The sequence below is a fragment of the Armigeres subalbatus genome, chromosome 1 (genome assembly GCF_024139115.2).
Source record: "Armigeres subalbatus isolate Guangzhou_Male chromosome 1, GZ_Asu_2, whole genome shotgun sequence".
Classification (NCBI taxonomy): domain Eukaryota; kingdom Metazoa; phylum Arthropoda; class Insecta; order Diptera; family Culicidae; genus Armigeres; species Armigeres subalbatus.
In genome coordinates, this window is record NC_085139.1 from 27,627,550 (window position 1) to 27,650,591 (window position 23,042).

Consider the following 23,042-nt stretch of genomic DNA (forward strand, 5'->3'; position numbering starts at 1 on the left):
CAGCCATTGCCTCCGACGGTAGATGAGTCCTGGAGGAAATTTTACGTTCAACTGCCGATTCTCAACGAAATCCGGATAGAGCGATGCGTAATCATTCCCAACGTGGCGGATGTGCATATCCTCTGTTTTTCTGATGCATCGCAGAAGACTTACGGTGCATGCCTATATATTCGCAGTCAAGCTATGGACGGAAACGTGAAGGTTCAGCTGTTATCCTCAAACTCTAGGGTTTCCCCTCTTAAACCTCAAACAATTCCTCGTTTAGAACTCAGCGGAGCGTTGATCGCTGCTCAGCTCTTCGAAAAGGTGCGGCAAGCAACTAATCTCCAAGTTCGAACAACATTTTGGATAGATTCTTCGGTGGATTCAGGCTTCACCATCTACGTGGTCCACATTTGTCGCAAATAGGGTTGCGAAAATCCAGGCACTCATGGAAGGCTGCGTTTGGAGGCACGTAGCTGGTGTTGAAAACCCAGCAGATTTAGTTTCGAGAGGTATAGGACCAAAGGCCATCGTTAACAACGGTTTCTGGTGGCACGGACCGAGCTGGTTAGCTAAAGAGCGAAGTAATTGGCCAAATTCATATCCTGATCTGAAAGAAGAAGGCGAGGAGGAAAGAAGACGTACTGTAGTTGTCGTTACAGCATCAGCAGTGGCAGATTTCAACGAAGGTTTCATTTCCACAACGAATTCCTACACTACGTTAACTCGCCGCGTAGCTATCTGACAGCGGTTGATACGATCGCTTCAAACACCGGAGGATCGTCCAAATGGGTTCTTGCGATCAGATGAGCTACGGCAAGCAAAATATACTACGATGCGGAAGGTTCAAGAAGAGGTATTTCCGGACGAACTACTGGCGGTTCGGAAAAAGGAATCAGTAGGAAGAAGGTCGCCACTACGATGGTATCACCCACATGTATGCGAAAATGGTATTCTCAGGGTTGGTGGGCGTTTATGCCACTCGGACGAACATTTCGATACCAAACATCCCATGGTACTTCCGGCAAGACACCGTTTGACCAGGTTGATTTTCGAGCATTATCATCTCCGATTGCTCCATGCCGGTCCGCAACTTCTTCTGGCAACGGTTCGGCAAAGTTACTGGCCTCTTGGTGGAAGAAATGTTGCAAGGCAGGTGGTTCACAAATGCATAACGTGTTTCAGGTCAAAGCCAAGACAAGTGTAACAGTTGGGAGAGCTGCCGTCATCGAGAGTCACGGTTTCGCGTCCGTTTTCTAAGGCTGGAGTGGACTACTTTGGTCCGGTATATTTGCGACCAGTACCACGTAGGGCTGCTGTGAAGGCGTACGTAGCCATTTTTGTATGCATGTGCACAAAGGCAGTACACATAGAACTGAATTTCGACTTCTCCACGGAGAGATTCCTGCAAGCACTCCGACGTTTCATCGCGCGCAGAGGAAAGGCTACCGACTGGTATTCGGACAACGGTACGAATTTCGTTGGTGCCCGCAATCAGCTGAAAGAACTCTTTCGGCTTTGGAAACATCCCGATCACCGACGATTCGTATCCACGTTTTGCGCCAGTGAAGGGATTAGCTGGCATTTCAACCCTCCCGGTTCTCCACACTTTGGAGGATTGTGGGAAGCGGCTGTACGGTCAGCTGAATACCACATTTTGCGGGTTATTGGCTCCAACCCAATCTCTCACGAGGAGATATCTACGCTCATTGTACAAGCTGAGGCCTGCTTGAATTCCAGGCCACTGACTGCGATGTCAGATGACCCGGACGATCTTGGGCCTCTGACCTCGGCGCATTTCTTAGTTGGCAGTTCCCTACGCTCACTTCCTGAGCCAGACTTACGGTCGCTACCCACGAATCGTCTTAGGCAGTACCAGCTGACACAGCAGCACCTTCAGCATTTTTGGGATAGATGGAAGAGTCAGCTTCAAGGCAGGGCCAAACGTTGGTCACCGCCGGTACAATTTAAAGTCGGTCAGCTAATCGTTATCGAGGACAAAACCCAACCACCGATGCGTTGGCGCATGGGTCGTATTGTACAAATTCAGATGGTGTCGTAAGAGTCGTAACTCTGAAAACGTCGTCAGGAGAATTGCGACGTGCAGTGGAAACCCTATGCCTACTGCCAACCTCCGAAACAGCTACCAGCGAAACTTAAACGCACACCGTTCACCCTTTCCCATCCAAATCGACTCAGTCGAGTCAAGTACGAGACGACCTTACTGTTGAAGTCGAAATACGTATCTGTCAAGATACAATTAAGTGGTGGAACTAAATAGGATTGCACAAACTCGTCTTATGACAAGTGAAAACATTCCACTAAAAAGTTCAAAATAATTTTCTTAACAAGGTGAGAACTGTAAATTTACTTCCAGATCATTGTCAGAAATTACTGAGAAAAATCACGGTACCTTAGCTGTGGACTCTAAACCTTTTATTATGTCATATGTACTTACTCGAACATTCTGTCGAATCACTTCTGATATCTTCTTAATTGATAAATAAGTAATTTTGTGAAGAATACATGGTGATTTGGTGCAACTTGGTCATCTGACTGGCAAGATATCTAACTTTTACTCAATGTGTTGTACTTTTTACAACAGTGCGAGTCCCGGAAGGATAAACATGTGAAATTATAAAAGAAGATTTTTTCATACTTTATCAGCGACCTGATGAAGCGCTGAACAGTTAATCAACAATTATAGATTATCCTTCTAATTGCGAGCCGTCGTATTAGCAATGCTATTGCAGGAAGCCTGGAAACACATCAAGCACGACTATTGAACTCCTTAAACGGATAAACGACTTTTTGCCTTTCTCGTATATTAAGTATACGGTAAAGGCTATATGATCGCTCCAAAAACAAACTTTTTATAGAAGGCCAGGAGACCCATAGTGTTATATACCAATCGACTCAGTTCGACGAATCGAGGTGATGTCTGTGTGTGTGTGTGTGTGTGTGTGTGTGTGTGTGTGTGTGTGTGTGTGTGTGTGTGTGTGTGTGTGTATGTGTGTATGTGTGTGTGTGTGTGCGCAAAACTACTCAAAAAATGTCACTCATTTTTCGGGCACTTATCCTCAACCGACTTGCTCGCAACAAGTTGCATTCGACGCAGAATCCTGTCTCATTGTTTCCTATTTGAAATTGGCTAGATCGAACTATGGGATCAGAAGTTATGGCCAAAATACAAATTCATACAAAAAAATCGCGTAAAAAATGTCACTCATTTTTCGGGCACTTATCCTCAACCGATTTGCTCGCAACAAGTTGCATTCGACGCAGAATCCTGTCCCATTGTTTCCTATTTGAAATTGGTCAGATCGGACTATGGGATCAGAAGTTAAGGCCAAAATACAAATTCATACGAAAAAATCGCGTAAAAAATGTCACTCATTTTTCGGGCACTTATCCTCAACCGATTTGCTTACAACAAGTTGCATTCGACGCAGAATCCTGTCCCATTGTTTCCTATTTGAAATTGGTCAGATCGGACTATGGGATCAGAAGTTGTGGCCAAAATACAAATTCATACGAAAAAATCGCGTAAAAAAAGTCACTCATTTTTCTGGAACTTATTCTCAACCGATTTGCTCGCAACAAGTTGCATTCGATGCAAAATCCTGTCCCATTGTTTCCTATTCGAAATTGGCCAGATCGAACTATTGGATCAGAAGTTATGGCCAAAATACAAATTCATACGAAAAAATCGCGTAAAAAATGTCACTCATTTTTCGGGCACTCATCCTCAACCGATTTGCTCGCAACAAGTTGCATTCGACGCAGAATCCTGTCCCATTGTTTCCTATTTGAAATTGGCCAGATCGAACTATGGGACCGAAAGTTATGGCCAAAAAACAAATTCATACGGAAAAATCGCGTAAAAATGTCACTCATTTTCCGGGCACTTATCCTCAATCGATTTGCTCACAACAAGTTGCATTCGACGTAGAATCCAGTCCCGTTGTTTCCTATTGAAAATTGGCCATATCGGACTATCGGACAGCAAACACACAGCATTTGATGAGTATAATGCAAAAACTGAAGCGGAAATTAAATCTTGTCCCAAAATATTTTTCCAATATGTAAACACCAAACTAAAGACTGACAATTTTCCCTCAATAATGTACATAGACAGCAAAGTGGGTACTAATTCTGATGAGATTTGCAATTTGTTTGCTGAGTATTTCCGTGAAATTTACTCTGAACACTCAGAGGAGGACCGTGATCGCGCGTTTTTTGATTTCTATCCTGAGTTCTCAAGCGATATAAGCGTCGACCAAATTAATGTTCTTGACATCTTGGACACGTTAAAACAATTGGACGTAACAAAGAGTACCGGTCCAGATGGTGTTCCCCCCGTATTTTTGAAAACTATGGCAGCTGAGCTCACTGCTCCTTTGTTTTGGCTTTTCAATATGTCATTAAAATCTGGAGAATTTCCTAAACTGTGGAAAACTTCCTTTCTGGTGCCGATTTTCAAGTCTGGCAAAAAATCCGACATCCGCAATTACCGCGGAATCGCTCTTCTCTCCACCATTCCAAAATGTTTCGAAGCAATTGTCAATGAGAAAATATTCAACCAAATAAAAAATAGGATCACTACAAGGCAGCACGGATTCTTTACGGTCGACAGCTACGAACTTACTGGAATTTGTGATTATTCTCTTGAAGCCATGGGCAGAGGAAATCACGTTGAAGTTTTATATACGGATTTTAGTAAAGCGTTCGATAGAGTCGATATACCAATGCTTCTCTTTAAACTGCAAAAAATGGGAAGCCAGCCTGGACTTCTTAAATGGCTTGAAGCATATCTGACCAGTCGCAATCAAATAGTTAGGTTCAAAGGAAAGCAATCTGTAGCTATTCATATCACATCGGGAGTCCCGCAAGGCTCTCATTTAGGTCCGCTATTGTTTATTTTGTTTGTAAACGACTTGTCCTTCATTCTAAAACATCTAAAAGTATTGATTTACGCTGACGATATGAAACTTTTTTTGAGATCAAAGACGCTGAAGACATGAACACATTCAAACACGAGATCCAGATATTTCATAACTGGTGTATAAAAAGTTTGTTACAGCTCAATATAAAGAAATGCAACTTAATTACTATAAGCAGAAAACGAAATATTCCAAATATGACAATCACTTTAGGTAGCCAAAAGGTAACAAGATGTGATAGAGTTAGGGATCTTGGCATAATTATAGACTCTAAGCTTACGTTCATTGACCATTATAATACTATTATAAACAAAGCTAATAATATGTTAGGATTCATAAAAAGGTTTGGCTACAACTTTCACGATCCATACACTATAAAAACATTATATATTGATTATGTCAGATCGATACTTGAATATTGCAGCATAGTTTGGTCACCTTACACAGTCACGCATGACACAAGAATTGAGTCGGTACAAAAGCAATTTTTATTATATGCACTACGCAAGTTAGGGTGGACTCAACTTCCACTCCCGTCTTATAAAGCACGATGCATGCTAATTAGTATACAAACATTGAAGGAACGACGGGAATATGCGATGCTATCTTTCATTAATAATGTTATATCGAACAAGGTAGACTCAGAGGCAATATTATCTAAATTAAATTTTTATATCCCACAAAGACCTTTGCGAAATCGAACTCTATTTGCCTGTAGTAGTCATCGTACAAACTATGCGAAATTTGGACCCATAAATCAAATGATGGCTGCTTATAATAAACAACAATAAACAATAAACATTGCAATGCTATTGATTTCACTACTTCTAAGACTAAATTGAAACAATACTTGCGTACTCAGTAAATGCTTGGTGTGTATAATTTTCATATCGGATAAAAGTGTTCAGTAATTTTAAGTAATGGAGAACTATATTATAAGATTAAATCTGTATCGAACGGTCTACAAACATGATTGACGACAATAAATAAATAAACTATGGGCTTAGATGTTATGGTCAAATTACTATTTATTGTGAAAAAGAGTTCAAAAAAGTCTAGCTCACTTTCTTAGCACTTAGACTTCATCTATTCCCCAAGCAACACAATTTCAACAAATCTGGTTACAGTAACCATATTGTGACTGAATCCGGTCATATATAAGTTACTGTGATTGATGTGCAATATGTGTGCTTCTCAGGTCGCTCGCAACAGATTGCATTCGACGCAGAATCTTGTCCCATTGTTACCTATAGAAACTTGGCCGGATCGTACAATTGGGTCAAAAGTTATGGCGAAAATACTAATTTTAAAACTACTAAATAAAATGCCATTTTTTGCTCTTATGCTCATCCGATTTGTTTGCAACAAATTGCGTTTGGCGAGAATTTTTTATGCATATAAACAAATATGAAAAATAAGACCAATCCACATATTGGTGTTATTTGAAATTTTTCCAAACCTTTTGAACGAACGAGAAAGGCACCATCACCGCTAGGTGGATTAATCTGGGTTTTATTTTAAACGAACACATCACTTTATTTAGCAGCACTACCGCATCGAACGAAACGTTCTCCTTTCAATCAGCGGAGCCGCATGGTGCATCATCCGCACATCAGCTTGGGAAAATATCGCTTCCGAATAAAGGTTCCCCCAAACACAAGCGACGCGACAGTCGCGACACGATTCTATCGCTTGGCGACAGCGATTCTGTCGCCGTTGGTATGGAAGCGTAAATCAAACATTGCCTGCAGCGACCCAACGATAAAATCGCGGCGACTAGTTGTCGCCGTCGCGGCGATGGAATCGCTTGGGTCTGGGGTAGCCTTAATGCGCGCACATGGTATGCAGCTGCGGCTAGATCTGGTCCCGCCATAAACAAGTGCTGCAAAATCAGATGAGTTTTCCAGCTTTAAAAGCATTGCAGTTACGGTCTGTTCTTATAGGGGAGGTGCTGGGAAGGTGGCTGGTTAGAATTAACGTGGGAACGACAAAAGGGGCCATCAACAAATACTCTTTTTCTCTCAGACTCCTACAATGTATTTGCAGTTAAGGGTATGCGATGCAACTTGCCCAACGCTCAACCTGAGGCATCACCACCGATGACACAAAATGAATTTGAAATGGATAAATGTTTGTTATTCCACACAGTTCGAAAGATATCATTCGAAACATCGCATACCATCCAGTCCCTTGCGCTAGACTGGAAGAACATCCCTGGCACAACATCGCCATGGCGCGCGGTGGCAGACGAACGAATTCGCATCAGTAACAGCGCTCCACTGAGGTCCAACGTGCTGTTCGGTGCTCATTCATCAGTAGCCGTATGAAACTCGATTCGACCGGACGCCCAACGGAATAGAAGCTACAGAATAGAGCATCTCACGGGAGGTGCAACATAGCCAATCCTTTTGACTGCACGGACAACGTCGACTTGGTTGTCCACGACGATGGACGTTGGTCGCGACCGTGAGTGAATTTTCCATCCCATGTCGTCGCCGTGGTTGCAATTTAGGTTAAGGTGCAAGATAGCAACGAATAGTGTTTGACTAGAGAGTGTGTAATTTTGATGAAGCATCGCTTAGAGTGACCGTGGGAGTAGGATTGAAATACGCAGTGATTTCGGTTGTGGACGCTAATTGAAGCAAACAAGTCGAGGAAAAACTGTCGCGTTGCTTTCGAGTGAGTGGGTGTCGTTTTCCTCCTGGCCATGAGCTGCTCAAGCGAAGGCGATTGATGAATCGTTTTCCAAAGAAACTAGCTAAGCAGTGTGAAGAAGATTCTTTGTCGCTGTCGTCTGTTTGATACAAAGAATCTAAGTAGGCTGCAGCTGCACTACGAGCGATGACAATGGAAAGGATCATGACTTGTGCGAGCCTACTGCGATGGGTTCTACTGCTAGTGCTGCTTTGTGGCCAGGCACTGATTGTCCGAGGGTTGACTCATCACCGACACACATCTATCGGCGAACCAGATGGTGACGGTAAGTACGCTCTCTGTGGCGTTCCTCCCAGGGGGCTTGGCCCCATGGGAAGAACAAAGCAGCCGACGGGGAAAAGAGTTGAAGAAACTGTTGCTTCTGCTGGGTTGAATGGTGCCAGTAAGGCGATCCCATATACATAAGATGAAAGGTTTTTAGACGGAGATGTAGGGTATGTGGAATGATTTTAGTCATATAGAAGGCACAAGTGAATGATGTTTTCATTTGCAATGAATCACATACGGTGGATGGTTTCCTACCCGCCGCTGTCAGCATCCATGCGCTATCGTATATGTAAAAATAGCCAGCATGAGTTAACCGCCAGAAATTTGTATGGCAAAAGACATCTAACGCGGGTTTTCTCAACAGTAGGAACGAAAAATTATTTGGTACCAGTTATGTAGTAAGGTGTCCGCTACTACACCTACCAAATATTTTTTCGATTAAGGTGCTTATTTTCGAGATATTAAACCTTAGATGCCTTTCGCCATACTGATTTCCAAAAGTTGACTCCTAGTGTGCCGCTGTAAGCACGCTCAAAGTAGGCGATTTATTCGAGTTGTTTTAGCTTTTTTCCTGGAGATAAGAATTTTGTATAAGAACAGAACCCTCCTTAGCCGTGCGGTAAGACGCGCGGCTACAAAGCAAGACCATGCTGAGGGTGGCTGGGTTCGATTCCCGGTGTCGGTCTAGGCAGTTTTCGGATTGGAAATTGTCTCGACTTCCCTGGGCATAAAAGTATCATCGTGTTAGCCTCATGATATACGAATGCAAAAATGGTAACCTGGCTTAGAAACCTCGCAGTTAATAACTGTGGAAGTGCTTAATGAACACTAAGCTGCGAGGCGGCTCTGTCCCAGTGTGGGGATGTAATGCCAATAAGAAGAAGAAGAAGAAGAAGATAAGAACAGAACATATACGAAATTGCTGGATTTTTGTACAGAAAATGTTAGATCTTTTAAAGGGATTGTGAGAAAAACAAATGCTGGTTGGGTGAAAGTGAACACACTTACGTACAGTTTTAGAGAGTCGGCTGAGTTCTGCAGATAAATCGCTTTCCGTGAAATTTGGATTGCGGAGTTTTACCAGAAAAGGAAAAGGAAATTATTCATTCATTTTTTTATATTTCTCATTAAACTTTGAAGAGCATAAACATGTGAATTGTTTGAAGATTGTTTTCGGTGCAAAATCTAAATTGCCTGCAGATCAAGAGATCTTTGCTTTCTTTTTACGAAAGCGAAACTGGACCAATGAAAAATCGAACGCCATTTCAGGGAACCGAAGGAATATTCAGTCCACGGATGTTTAAAGCAGATAAGCGAATTAAACAGGAATTAGTACGTAATCTAGTACCAACTCCGTTCCTATATGACAAAGAACAAACAACGCCGGTAACTTTGGAAGCAGCTCACAGTGTTTCCTAACCCAGAACTTCGTGATCGAAAATGTGTTGGCCTTGCAAAGTTGATTTAAAGGCTAACTGATATCGGAGAAGTATTTCAGTATGTTAAGCTCCATATTCCGTAATTTTTTAATCCACCTTAAAGTGAGCTGGAAATTTTTTTCTCCAATTGTGAAATTCAGGGAATCAATATTCGAGCAATGCCTAACAATATACCCTTTGTCGTCAACAGAGTTTGTTACTGACAAACGCACCTCGCAACAAGCCTTTGTCAGAACCCAAACACAATATTACAAGAATCATTTGGCTTGCATGCTCTGATATTTTCGAAAATACGATGCTAATTTTGTAATCTATGGTAGCTTAAAACCGAGATTTGCTGTAAAGATAATCCAAAATAACGGGATGAAAAGTTAGCAACAAAATTGTCTTCTTTTTGGTGCTGGCAAAAAATTTCGGATCTTTGTAATTATTATCTCCGACAAAAACAAAGCTTTGTCGTTGGTTCTCTTTTGTCGCTTGTTTCGTATGCGCATCCAGGAAAATTGATTCCCTGGTGAAAATACATCATTTGGTGTCAACGAGAGAGTTGTAGAAAAAGTTGCTACGAAAAATTTTGCTAAATAAACTTTAGCTCTATCTGCTATATAAATCGAAATATGGGTAGATATTTATGAACCACCGCCAAAAATCTGGTTTTTCATTATACTTTCGTCAATATATTTTTTAGATTTTCAAATATTCTACAAAGATGTCCGCGCGATAAAAAAAAACATGAACCTTTCGACGTCAGTTTTTTATATTTTCAATATTGACGAAGTTATTGACGATTTTCGATTCAAAAAGGAGCATTTTGACATTAATTGCATACATTTGGGGGCAAAAGGGGGCAGAATTTTATTCAGGTGAATGGGAAGTATAATTCACGTACTAATGGTTGCATTGCAACATACATGTGACATAGCTTGACGTAAGTGCCGTATGAATATCTGTTGTTATTCTTCTGTTGTGTCTTCTTCTTGTTGTTATATATAAAAATGAATTGGTCTGTGTTGCGCATAAATAGGAAACGGCCGGATAAATTTTCTTCACCTGAAGTTGTGAAATTTGATCATCAACATGTCCGACGGATTCACAGAATATGAAAGATAAAAAATTGAAATTAGAATTTTATAAGGTAGATCACAACACGCATTCTCACCTACTGTGCAGGGTAACTTCTGCCGGGTCCATGCCGGGTCATAATCATCATAACACTTAAGCCAGACCTATGATTTTTCTAAATACTAAATTTTGTAAATGATTATCGATTCGACCGATGTTTTTCAGAGAAATACCAATATATCAGGATATCGGAATTTCTAGAGAATTCTAAATGAAAAGAAATAAACTAAAATTTTTGGAAAACTTTTCTATAAAATTGTTTTGCAATATCACTCTAGAGAAGGATCTAACAGCGATGCAATATAGCGAGAACAGAGAAAACTTCTAATTTTGGGGAGCAAAAAAGACAAAGAAGACTGAGTGTCGGAAACTTCAAATGACATGCAATGTGCGAAAAGTGTTGATATACCTTGATATCAAGAATATTCGTGAAGTCTAAAATGTTTCAAAATCGCATAAATACGTTCCGAAATGCCTTGAAAAAACCATAAAACTTATTTAAAATATATAGCGGCATGTAACACTCGTTTAAAGTTACATATTCTCTTTGATTTCAATAATTAACATTCACACCGAAAAAATTAACCAACATTATTTTCCATGCATCAAGTGATTTGACGTTTGCGGAACAATTTTCCGACGGTCGACCGTCGGACCCTCGTTCGAATTTTTCTATCTTCTCGCAATAATTTCCACTTGCAAACCGATACATAATGGCTTACACGTTCAATGTAGCAGGGTTGAAAAGTCAATGCAGTGAAATACATGGATCTCAGCATATTCTCCGATCAATCTTATCGCCACCGCCGTGAGTGCGACTGTAGTGCAGCCAAAAAAATATTCAAGCACCAACCATTCAATTTAGCGCTCAACCCAACACAAGTCGCTCTGACAGGATCAGGGGGGGAGTAAGCCTGTCACCCACGAACAAATCAAGCCTACCTAATATGTATCAGCCGGGCCACCCCGCTTAGAGAAGGTGAAATTCATGGGCCATCCCAGTTGGTATAGTGATAATGAATTTCTTGTAAATGTAGTTTTATTTTTTTTTGTAATCTATATACATAAAAATGAATTTCTGTCTGTCTGACCTTTATAGACTCGAAAACTACTGAACCGATCGGCGTGAAAATTTACCTGCAGAGGTTTTTGGGGTCGTGGAAGGTTCTTAAGATGGTTTGAGACCCCTCCCCCTTTTGGAAAGGGGGGCTCCCATACAAATGGAAAACACATTTTTGCTTAACTCGAGAACCAATCAGAGAATAAATCAATTCTAGGCGAAACAAAGTTCGTCGGGTCTGCTAGTTTTAAATAAAAATAAATATACGCATCTTAGCGTTCATTATCGAATTGTATTACGCCAAAACTGATAATTTTCAACTCCAACCCACTCCAACGTTCATAGCGATTTTTGTATGAAAAGTTCATAGATTTGTATAGGCCCTAACGCTCTGACAGACCACCTCGCATCCCCTAAAAAGTTTTGTAATTTTTAAAAATTACAAAATGATAAAACCCATAGATCCCCTGACCCTTGTTTGCGCTCATCTACTTCACCATCTTTTGTTCTCGAGAACTAGTTGTTTAAAACAGTTAAATACATGAACTTGTAACTGGAAAGTACATTCTATCTGACTTGTTTTTCAACTTAGTATCCTGTTATTGGCTGAAAGCTTTTTCATGCCTGCGATTGCATGACTACGTATCATATGTGTCAAGCACAGTGGATATACTCATGGAGTCAAGAATGGTTCCCACCCAAAAACACCCTAGATTGAACCTAGAATTTGTCAATCATATGCTTTTGCTGACAAGGCTATAACGAGATATAATAAAAACAATTCATAATTTTATTTATATCATTGATTAATTATGGAATCTCAATGGCCCCCAAATAAAATAAGCTTCGTGTACTTGTTGCGCGTTGATTCCTTAAATGGCTGGATGGCTTTAGCATACTGTTGGAAACGCTTGTTCATAAAAACTTCTACTGCAAATCTGATGAATCCACTCTTGTGGTCGTTAGCGATGTTATCGTCCTCAAACTGATGATTTTCGAGATCAATATTTATATTAGCCTGATTATTAATAACTGCACTGAACTGTTGCTTAGAAACTTCACTCATCGTTTGAATAAAGTTGTTGCAAGAATCATTGAACCGAATTACATCCAAACATTTTTCACATTTCAAATGACGCACAAGTTCCTTTCGAATAAATTCAATAGTTTGCTCGGAGGTTGAATCCATTAGCAGTTCTATGGTGTCAATAATTGGATCATTCTGAAGCTCATCATCTTCTAGCAACAATTCTTCTACGACACCTTCTTCTTCATACGAGGGCCCAACAGCATTAGAGCTACCGGATAGATTGTGCAGTTTTCAAACGTTTGACATTTACAGGCAGAATCATTGTTTCTTCAAAATCCAGGCAGTTCGACTTATTAGGGACAGTAACAGTATTATGAGTTAGTAATCGTTTGAACGCCGCTTTGAATTGCGCTGCATTAGGATTATTATTCGATCCTCCCTTTGCCCGCACTGCTGAAAAAAAAATCTCAGTATGATCCTGACTAAACCGATATGTTCGAATCGATTGAAGAACGTTTTGTTCTTCTACGAGCTCTTTGAACATTTCGTGGATGCTTTGAATGTTAGCAAGGAATCCCAGAAATCCAGTTTTATACTGAGAGCTCAAAATTGATTGTCCTGATGGCAATTTAATTGATCTTATTAATCTAGTCGCTTTTGTGAATATTGGCTCTATTTCCGGAAAATTGTCCTTGTTCAGAGGTTTCTTAAGCCCTTTAGCATTGGGATCCATGCTGTTTAGAATATCAAACAGATCGTTGATCACCTTGATCAATTCAATTGTATCTTCTGAACCATCGAAACTAGGACTGCTCTTCAAGGATTTCAATGCGCTACTTACAGAATCGCTAAGGGTTTGAGCTGCCAGAACAACTTTCATTTTCTGGTTTCGAAATTTAATGTGATGGTCAGTAAGATTGGGTGCCAATTGCAAGCCTGTTTGATTTTGCACTTGATTGCGTCTAACTATGAGATCCCTTTTAGCTACACCTGTTCCAGTAGTTAATTCGGATTGTAATGAAAGGACATTCCTCACCAGCTTCAGCATATGACATGCATCCAGTAGAACATATACACGGTGTCCACTAGACGGATGTGGAAAATATGTGACAAGAGGTTTGTCATTGATTTTCGAGAGAATTCGCAACTGAAATGTTAGTTGCAGTGCCGTCAAAGGTAAAACCAATGCTTGTTTTGCCTCTGTTAGCTTATCACTGTCACATACGAAAGATAAGGATCCTCCGAAGTCCACGACACCGTCAAACCTTTTCTTATGTGGGTTCCATTCAACTTGCTGCCGAATCGCCATTTCATCCATAGAGAGACTAACAAGCAACTGGCCTCCTTCATTAGCCTTGGCTTTGAGCTCCAGAACCGTCAATGCTTCTTCGGTAATACCTGGCTCACCATCAATGCTACGATTCCATTGGGAAACCGTTTTTTCGTGTGGTAGAGCGTTGTTCAAAGACTTTCGAACAAATCTATATGCCTTAGCAGAGTAGAAGTTCAGTGTCGTCGCGAAACTATGCACTCTTTCGCTGTAGGGTATTCCTCGACGCATGTTATTAATTTCTTTTATAAGCTCTGAATCTGAATCAAATTTCTGAAATTAAACACAAAATTCTTATAAATAAATCGAAACCACCAAGTAAATAAACACCTTGAGAATCAATTCACCTTGGTGGATATCATTTTATTAGCTTTCAGCTATCACATTTGCAAATTTGTTGGCATTCTTACGCAGCACCAAATTTTGCTTCTTCAAACGATTGACGCGATTTTGCGAGTTCTGAAGCTGCTTCAATACTTTGGGCAGGGCTTGCTTTGCGGATTTCGGCGACACAGCCGTAGGTTCCTTGATGTCACCTGCAAACCTTATTCTAAAACAGAAATGACATTATAGAAAATGATTTTGTATAAAAAGAATAGTAACATACCGTGCTGAACCTTCTGCTGATTTACTTTTTTGTGACGCTATGGAACTTGTGGAACGTTTATCGACGACAAGGTTTAGAGGATCCTGTGCTGTACCACAGCTCGCTAATGCTTTCGTTTCTGCCGGAGGGTCCAGAAGATGTACATTGGCGAGAAGGATCGGAGCAGCTTGATTACTTGCGACTATTCGTGTTCTTGTCGGCGGATTCGGAAGAAACTTATCGGAGCCACCGACCAGAGAAACGTTTGAACTTCCACTGCTCGCTACTGCTTTCTTTTTTGCCGGAAAATCCGTCGGGACTTCATCAGCGACATGAACCGAAGGGCATTGACCAAGGGGTAGAGCACCTTCAATGGTGCTGCCAGAGATTTTAGATGGTACTGATTGGAAATATTCTTCGGAGATGTTGTTGTTTCCCGCTGCTTTGTGGCTACCGCTCTCTACAGCAGCACAATCCAAATGCTTAGATTGCGGTATTATCCTTTAATGTTACACAAATATAATTAAATTCAGCTACCTTATAAAATTTTCACCTTACAACTCACCTGTTTGTAGAACCACCAATAGTGCTGTCCAATGAGAGCTCGAAGTAGCTCGAAGTTTCTCCCTGTCCTGCTCATGGCCATTTGTTGACAAAAAAGAACGAGCAGGCCGGGAACAACTTCGAGCTACTTCGAGCTGCTCATTAGACAGCACTAATTATGTTTGTGGTAGAACTTTCAATGCCGTCGATAACAGACGATGATGCTGGGAGAAGCTAATCACCCACAAGTTCAGCTCTGGTTTTTTCGTTACTGAATGGAATATAACGACGATCCGGCGGTACATCGAATTTGCTGTTGGGCATGTAAGGCACTGGGTGTTTATTCACGTTGGTTATATTTGTAAACGGTGTCCTGTATCTTTTGCTAACTGCTGCGGCAACTGTGCGTGCTTTTATTGGTTTGAATGGCTTGATGTTCGTTTTTCCAGAAGTGTCCTCTAGCAAATGTAAGCTTGGAACAGCATCTTCGCTTAACTGTTGCTTACCGTTGATTTCGATCAAATCCGATGGGTTGAAATGACGTGAACAAATCCTGACGTTTTTTCCTGTGGAATAATTACACCCAGGACAGGATGCTCCAGTTCGTGCGTTTCCGCCGTTTCCGCATGGATGTGAGTGGCCCATTTAAACGCGTGGGGATTTTTTGGTCATTTGCTTGGTGAATGTGTACATTTTATGCAACGTACACACCAGTCAAGTAGTTTGACGAACATTGAAAACGCCCCCAAGAAAACGCTTCGGTTGCTGCTTTGTTTGAACGTGTGTGAAGTTGTTCGAACAACCATTTGACAGTTGGCGGCTTGGTTGGAAAAAATCAAAACGGTTTGATTTTGGTTTGAGTTGTCGGGGGGTGGAGTCAAGGTTCGCCGAACATGTTAGAGCATTTGTAGTGAAGTTGCACAAACCACCATATATTTGTTGATGGTTGATGCTCAAGTTGGCGCTTCGGTCGTTCGTGTGTGATATTGTTGGTCGAATAAATTGATTGTTCGTGCCGCTGTTGGTAAAACTTGATAGATGTTTGAACAAACGAGAGGTGGAGTCAATGTTAGTCAAACTGCTTGACCGTGTGTACAGTGGTGAATTTCATATCCGTGGCGCATTGGGTGATGTGATTTCTATTATTTACTCCTCGGGCTCTTCGGGAATGTGAGGTCGATTTCAAGGAAGGAAGAAAATAAAAAAATGAAATAAATAAACATCACCTTCATTCAGTGCTGCCGAATATTTACAACCCTGCGGTCGTACCGAGGTGGCAGTACACCCGATTCTGTTTTTACACGGATTTTTTTACACAGCCGTGTAAAAAAAATCCAATACATTTTTTTTGCAAAGTTGCTCCATTTAGCATGATTTGTCGAGAAATCATAAAACTTTTTTTACACGGATTTTCAAACTTTGAACTGAAAACTTTTTTTGCACGGAACGCATCCCCCGTGTAAAAAAATAATCGGGTGTAGATACCTATTAAACATGTGGCCAGTTCGATAGGAAACCGTCAAAAAATGATTCATTTTATTTAAAATGTAAAATCATGTAGCTTGACAAGTCGCAAGATGGGTTCAAATATTGAACCGAAAGTGGTCACTTCCCCAGGGAAGCTGGGTTCCGGGAGCATCTGGGAGATGGTCAGTTGGATTGAAACTGTCGAAATGTGCATCAGTAAACTTATTTTATAAAATCATGAAGTTTGAAATGTCGCGAAATGGGCTCCTAACCGTTGAAATGTGTATCAGTGTACTTATTTTGTAAAATCATGTAGTTTGACATGTCACAAGATGGGCTTCAAGTTCCAATCTGTTAAGCTGTATGGTTAGGAATTTCGAATGTTGCCGTAAAATGGGGATTGGAGACCTACGAGACCCCATGAAAATTCATAGATTTCATAATTTTCAAGTTTATGATTAGAAAAAAAAGTTACGTTATAACGGGGTAAAAATTGCCTGATATCAAGTTACGTTATATCGATGTTGCGTTCTATCGAGGTATGACTATTTATCGAAGAGATGCACAGGATTCTGTTTCAATACGATATACATTTTCTCAGTTTTGCCCCCATCTAAAATGTTTATCGTATATGAATAACCATCTGATTTTTTTCTTGATTATTTAGGGGTTTTAGAAACATGTTAATGGAATTCGGTCGTAAATTCATGTAAAAATAGAATTCTGCGTATAACATTTCGTCAAATACACATTTCAACTCAAGGTGTCGTCAGCGATGAAAATAGTTTTTTTTTTGTTACAACCAGAATTCTATACAAAAGTGTTAACTACGACGATGAGTAAAATGAGATTTATCTAAGAACATTGAAAAATTAAGATAAGCTTCATCTTATTCTACATTCAATTCTAGCCAGCTAAGCATGATTCACCCTATTTATTTAGCTTTAAATTAAACGAACACTATTAACTGCACACATGTCCTTTTTCCGCAATAAATTTTTGCTTGCAAGAGTTGAGTTTTATACAACTTCAACGTATTCGATGTTCTATATTATGGTTCTACTTGTGGCGTTAAAGTTACAGTAAATGGAAACCTACATATGCTCATTAGGGTGGTTCAAAAAATCGATTTTGCTCCACAGCGCTTATCTGATTCTATATCATGTTCTGAGTGTCCTCTGAAAATTTGTGCTCATTTGGATTAAAACTTATTTAGCACTTCCGGAGGAATTCCTGGAGATACTTCCGGAGGAATTGCTGGAGGATCTTCCGGAGGCATTCCTGGAGGAACTTCCACGAGGAACTTCCAGAGGGATTTCAGCAGGAACTTCCGGAGGAATTCCTGGAGGAACTTCCGGAAGAATTGCTGCATGAACGTCCGAAGGAATTCCTGGTGGAATTTCTGGGGGAACTTCCGGAGGAATTGCTGAAGAAACTTACGAAGGAATTACTGAAGGAACTTCCGGAGGAATTGCGGGAGGAACTTCCTGAGGAATTTGTGAAGGGACTTCCAGAGGAATTGCTGAACTTCCGGAGGAATTCCTGGAGGACTTTCCGGAGGAAATCCTACAGGAACATCGGGAGGAACTCCTGGAAGAATTTCGGGAGGAATTCTTGGAGGAACATTCGGAAGATTTCCAGAAGAATCTTCCAGAAGACTTCCTGGAGGAACTTTCGGAGGAACTTTTGTAGTAACTTCCAGAGGAATTCCTGGAAGAACTTCCGGAGGATTTCTTGAAGGAACTTCCGGAGGAATTCCTGGAAAAACTTCTGGAGGAATCTATGGAGGAACTTCCGCAGAAATTCATTAAGGTACTTCCAGAAGAATTCCTGAAGGTATTTCCGGAGGAACTTTTGGAGGAGCTTACGGAGGAATTTCTGGTGAAAACTCCGGAGGAATTCCTAGAATAACTCGGAGTGGCTTTCAGTCGTAAATAACAGTGTTGATCATTTTACTTCATCGCCGACGTTTCGATCCGGGGATGGGATGTAATCACCCATCCTCCGACTGCAAAACACCCTGTATAGTGTGTGACAATATTAGTGTCGAAGGCTATCGAAGTGAACTATCTTTTTTCCAATGAGGCCAGAAACAATTTCCACTTATCAAGTAACAAAACTCCGTACGAAGAAAAATTTATCCAAACTCCAGAACACTTGGAGAACCTAGAATATCTGGTTTAGGTATAGCTGAGCTGCAAATAATACGCATGGGCTCTACGGACTTGTATGGGCATGACTGGTCGATTTCAGATAGCTATCGATTGCAGTTGTTATGGTAGACCATTTGATCCAAACTCCAGAGCACATTGGAAGGCCTAGAACATCTGGCTTGGGTATCATACGCGTGGGCTCTACGGAGCTGTATGGATATGACTGGTCGATTTCGGATAGTTATCGCCGGAGTTGACTTGTCGATTTCAGATAGCTATCGAGTGCAGTTGACTTAGAAGACCAATTTATTCAAATTCTAGAACAGTTTGGAGAACCGAGAACATCTAGCTTAGGCAAAAGTGAGTGAAATATCGTACATATGGCCTTTACGAACTGGTATGGACATGACGGGTTTCCATTGGCACGGGTTTTCTTACTTTTCTTGGGCAAAATTTGTATATAATGTTTCATCAGTTACAGAGGTCGTTTTGGAGTCGCTAGGGGTGTCCAGAAGAAACATATTGTTCACACATAGTATAGTCAATGCTAGAATAGTGTTATAAAACATTTTTGGATCCTGTAAGTGTTTTTTGGGGTCGTTCAAAAATGACGTCCACAGTTTGAGGGGGGGTCAAGATTGTGTGACAGTGTGTACTAGGGTGGCTCAAATTAGTATGGGAAAAACTTTTTTCAATTTTTTTGATGGGCCGCCCTTTTTTTCGGTTCTATTTGATGCCCTGATGCTCTGGACAAAATTTCAGCCAAATCGGTCAACGTTTGGGCGGTGCTAGACTCGTTGGAAGTTTATATGCAAACATCCAAAACAGTGAATTGCAGTTGGACGGCACAATTTACAATGAAGAACTATGATACTCATTTAGATCTCGAAAAATTTAATACAGAATGTTATGCAGAAAACCGCGAGAAGATTAGAGTTTTCCCAGCTAAGTTATTAGCATTTCTCTGAAGTGGGGTTTGAGCAAATTTCGTTTCTTTTACATTTGAAAAGAAATAAATTCACCCCTACAACACTCCAGTAAAATGCTAATATCTTTGCCTAATAAACTCTAATTTTCTCGCTATTTTCAGCATAACATTCTGTATTTAATTGAGCAAGAACTGAATGAGTATCATGGTTCTTGATCGTAAATTGTGTCGTCCAACTGCAAATCACTGTTTTTAGATGTTTCTGCATACATTTTTCTATATAAACTTCCAACGCGTTTAGCATTGCCCAAGCGTTGACCGATTTGGCTGAAATTTTGTCCAGAGCATCAGGGCATCAAAAAGAACCGAATAAAAGGGCAGCGAAAAAGTGTATTTTGAGCCACCCTAGTGTGTACACTCGGTATACCAAAAAGCGTGTCAGACGGGAGAGGGGGGGGGGGGGTAAAAATCTCAGAAAGTAGTGGACGTCATATTTGAATCAACCCTTACATATCATTGTAGTATACAATCGGTATATCAGCATACTACTTTTATTGCTGACGACTCATTGAAAGTTGAGAAAATGAATTTGACGAGATATTATTTATATTGATTTTCTTCGATATCATGCAATTACTTCTTAAAAACGGCGTAACTTCTTGGGCCCTACGATGTTTTTCAAATTTCTTCCAGAGATGGAGTAAAGCCCCGGAATTCAGCTCCAGGTATTAGTATTAATGGAGATTTTTTTATGTTGATGACCGTCAGGAGAGCACCGTGACTGCGTCTGCTTTCACCTTTTTGGTCCGGACAGTAGGCGACAGCGCGTAGTTTAGAGTATTGAAGGCGATTCATTATGACATTATGACATTACAAAAGTAATTTCCTTAAATCAGAATAAAACAGCTCTCTCATCAGATATTTGTTTATCTGAGAAACGTAATGCCTTCACCCTATCATCCAATCCCGGCTAACGTTCTGCTTAGGGCTAGGAGCACGTTCCAATAACAGTAGAAAATAAAAAAAAACAGCGACAGCCGCCAGCAAGTTAGTTGTGCACTTCCTTTCGCGATAACACAAAAAAAAACGGAACAAGTCGACTATCGTCCTCCGTCCCGTATGTATCGTGTCTCGTTTTCACACGAGCGTGAGGTGGGAGTGGTATCGGAAGAGGTATCAGATCGGTTTCACGCCTTAACGTTCCTCATCGCGCCGTTGCGGTCGGATACGGATCGGAAACGGAAACACAGCACAGGCGAGGTGTTATGGAGACTACGTGAGTGTCGGTTCGAATGTCGGCGAGGAATATTTCTGTGCTGTGGCAGACATAGGAATACAGAATTATATCGTCTGATCCGGGAGAGCATGCATTCATTCATTTATGCGAAGCGCTTCCTCTCGGTATCCGATTATGAATGGAATTTTTTTTTGCGATAAAAAAAGTATCGTTAGATGGTGCAAGTCAATGATGAGTAAGAGATCGTTTGCAACTCGATTTGAATGTGCTGGAATTGTGCAACGCCTGACGTAATTTAAAACTTTTAATGTTAGAGTAGCCATTGTTTCGGTTTGATGCTGATGTTCTGGATCTCTGGAATCTACATTTTCAACATGTATACATCTAGAATAATTTGAAGAGCTTCTCCTTCTTCTTTTTGTATTGCCGTACATTCCAACTGGAACTAGGCCTTTTTTCAACTGGAGACCTATTTGAAGAGCTAAGTACATTTTTATATACAACTAGACAATATTTGTTTTAGTAGATCAAATTTTGACAAATATGTAATGTACTCAAGTTGCTGATCCGAGCCATTCTAACACTTTACTTGATAGGTGCTTGCCAGATGTTGAAGTACATATAAAGATGGCCTCTCATTCTAAATCCCACCGTACCGGTTATTCCCAAATCCCAAGCAACTCATCAAACTGAACAAGTTTATTATCTAAAGCAAAACAACAACACGATTCGCTGCCTAACGACAAGCATCTCGTAACGAGGTGTGACTCACGCCCTCTGTACCGCGCGGCGTGTTTAAAATACTAGTTTTCTAATGGATGCATAACGTGTTTCTCTTGAATTTCAGTGTCTCACGCCAAAACTGAAAACACCGCATCTGCACGATGGTGTGTTCCTCAAAACTAAGTGAATCAAGATTTGAAAATCTTTGAGCTAGAAAGAAATTAAGAGATTAGATAATAAATCCAGTCTTAATTTATTTCCCATTTCTTCGGTCCGAGTTAAGACGAGCAGCTGATTCCACTCCTATAATTAGCTGAGCAATTCTTGTACCGTTCAGTATTGTTGAAACGAAAATACATATATTTTTGGTTCAAATGAAATATTTTCCTACTACCTCTAGTCTACGTTACAGCCTTTTTGTCACTTTTGGGGACTCGGAAATATCGGGACGAGAAGGAATATACATACCGTAGCGGATATTAGAAACAAGTCTTTGATAAGCTCTCCTCGTTGCCGGTTGTGATCAATCACCGAGGTTCTCAAAAGCGAATACAAAGATCAGTGGAATCCGTTTCTAGGGTCGTGGGTTCCAACCCGGATATAATCATGATCAATGGTCGTTTAATCATTATTCATTATTCATAATCATACATAAAATATGATTTAAACATTAATCGCTAATCGTCAATCGTACAGTTTTACATTTAATCATTTCGCGTTTATTAATTAATCATCCATCTTATTCATTGCATACATTGCTTTTATTCATTAATCTTTTATCCTAATCATTCATTTTCATTTATTTAGTCTACATCTAAGCAGATAACACTGAATCAACAATTTGACGCCACAATACACGTTTCGAGACCGCATCTCTCCATCCTCGAATACGCTCCACGCTCGCCAAGTCGGTCTGCCCATCTCGCTCGCTGCGCTCCACGTCGTCTCGTACCTGCCGAACACCATCTTTGCAGGGTTGCTGTCCGGAATTCTTGCAACATGCCCTGCCCATCGTACCCTTCCGACTTTAGCTACCTTCTGGATACTGGGTTCGCCGTAGAGCTGGGCGAGCTCGTGGTTCATTCTTCGCAGCCACACACCGTCTTCTTGCACTCCGCCAAAGATGGTCCTAAGCACCCGTCTCTCGAATATTCCAAGTGCTTGCAAGTCCTCCAAGTCCGTTTCAGGCGGGTGTACAGTTCTGCCACCTTTGCAAATGTTCGGCCGACAATGTCCATGTCATCCGCGAAACAAATAAATTGACTGGATCTGTTGAAAATCGTACCCCGGCTGTTACACCCGGCTCTCCGCATGACACCTTCTAGCGCAATGTTGAACAACAGGCACGAAAGTCACCGTGTCTTAGTCCCCGGCGCGATTCGAACGAACTGGAGTGTTCGCCCGAAATCTTCACACAGTTTTGCACACCATCCACCGTTGCTTTGATCAGCCTGGTAAGCTTCCCAGGGAAGCTGTTCTCGTCCATAATTTTCCATCCATTTCCATTTTTATCCTAA

General features: G+C 40.8%; 1 protein-coding gene across 2 annotated transcripts in view; it reads left to right on the forward strand.

Annotated features, from left to right (window-relative positions):
- Window positions 1–7,154: 7,154 nt before the first annotated feature.
- LOC134223087 (zinc metalloproteinase-disintegrin-like protein H4 subunit A) overlaps window positions 7,155–23,042 on the forward strand; it is a 30,347-nt gene continuing 14,459 nt past the window's right edge. Inside the window, exon 1 of one of the 2 annotated variants that reach the window (XM_062702228.1) lies at window positions 7,155–7,905. In XM_062702228.1, coding sequence (XP_062558212.1) covers window positions 7,767–7,905 — 139 coding nt within the window. In that variant the 5' untranslated portion in view covers window positions 7,155–7,766. The remainder of the gene's footprint in view (window positions 7,906–23,042) is intronic. The other variant, XM_062702224.1, reaches the window with a different exon arrangement.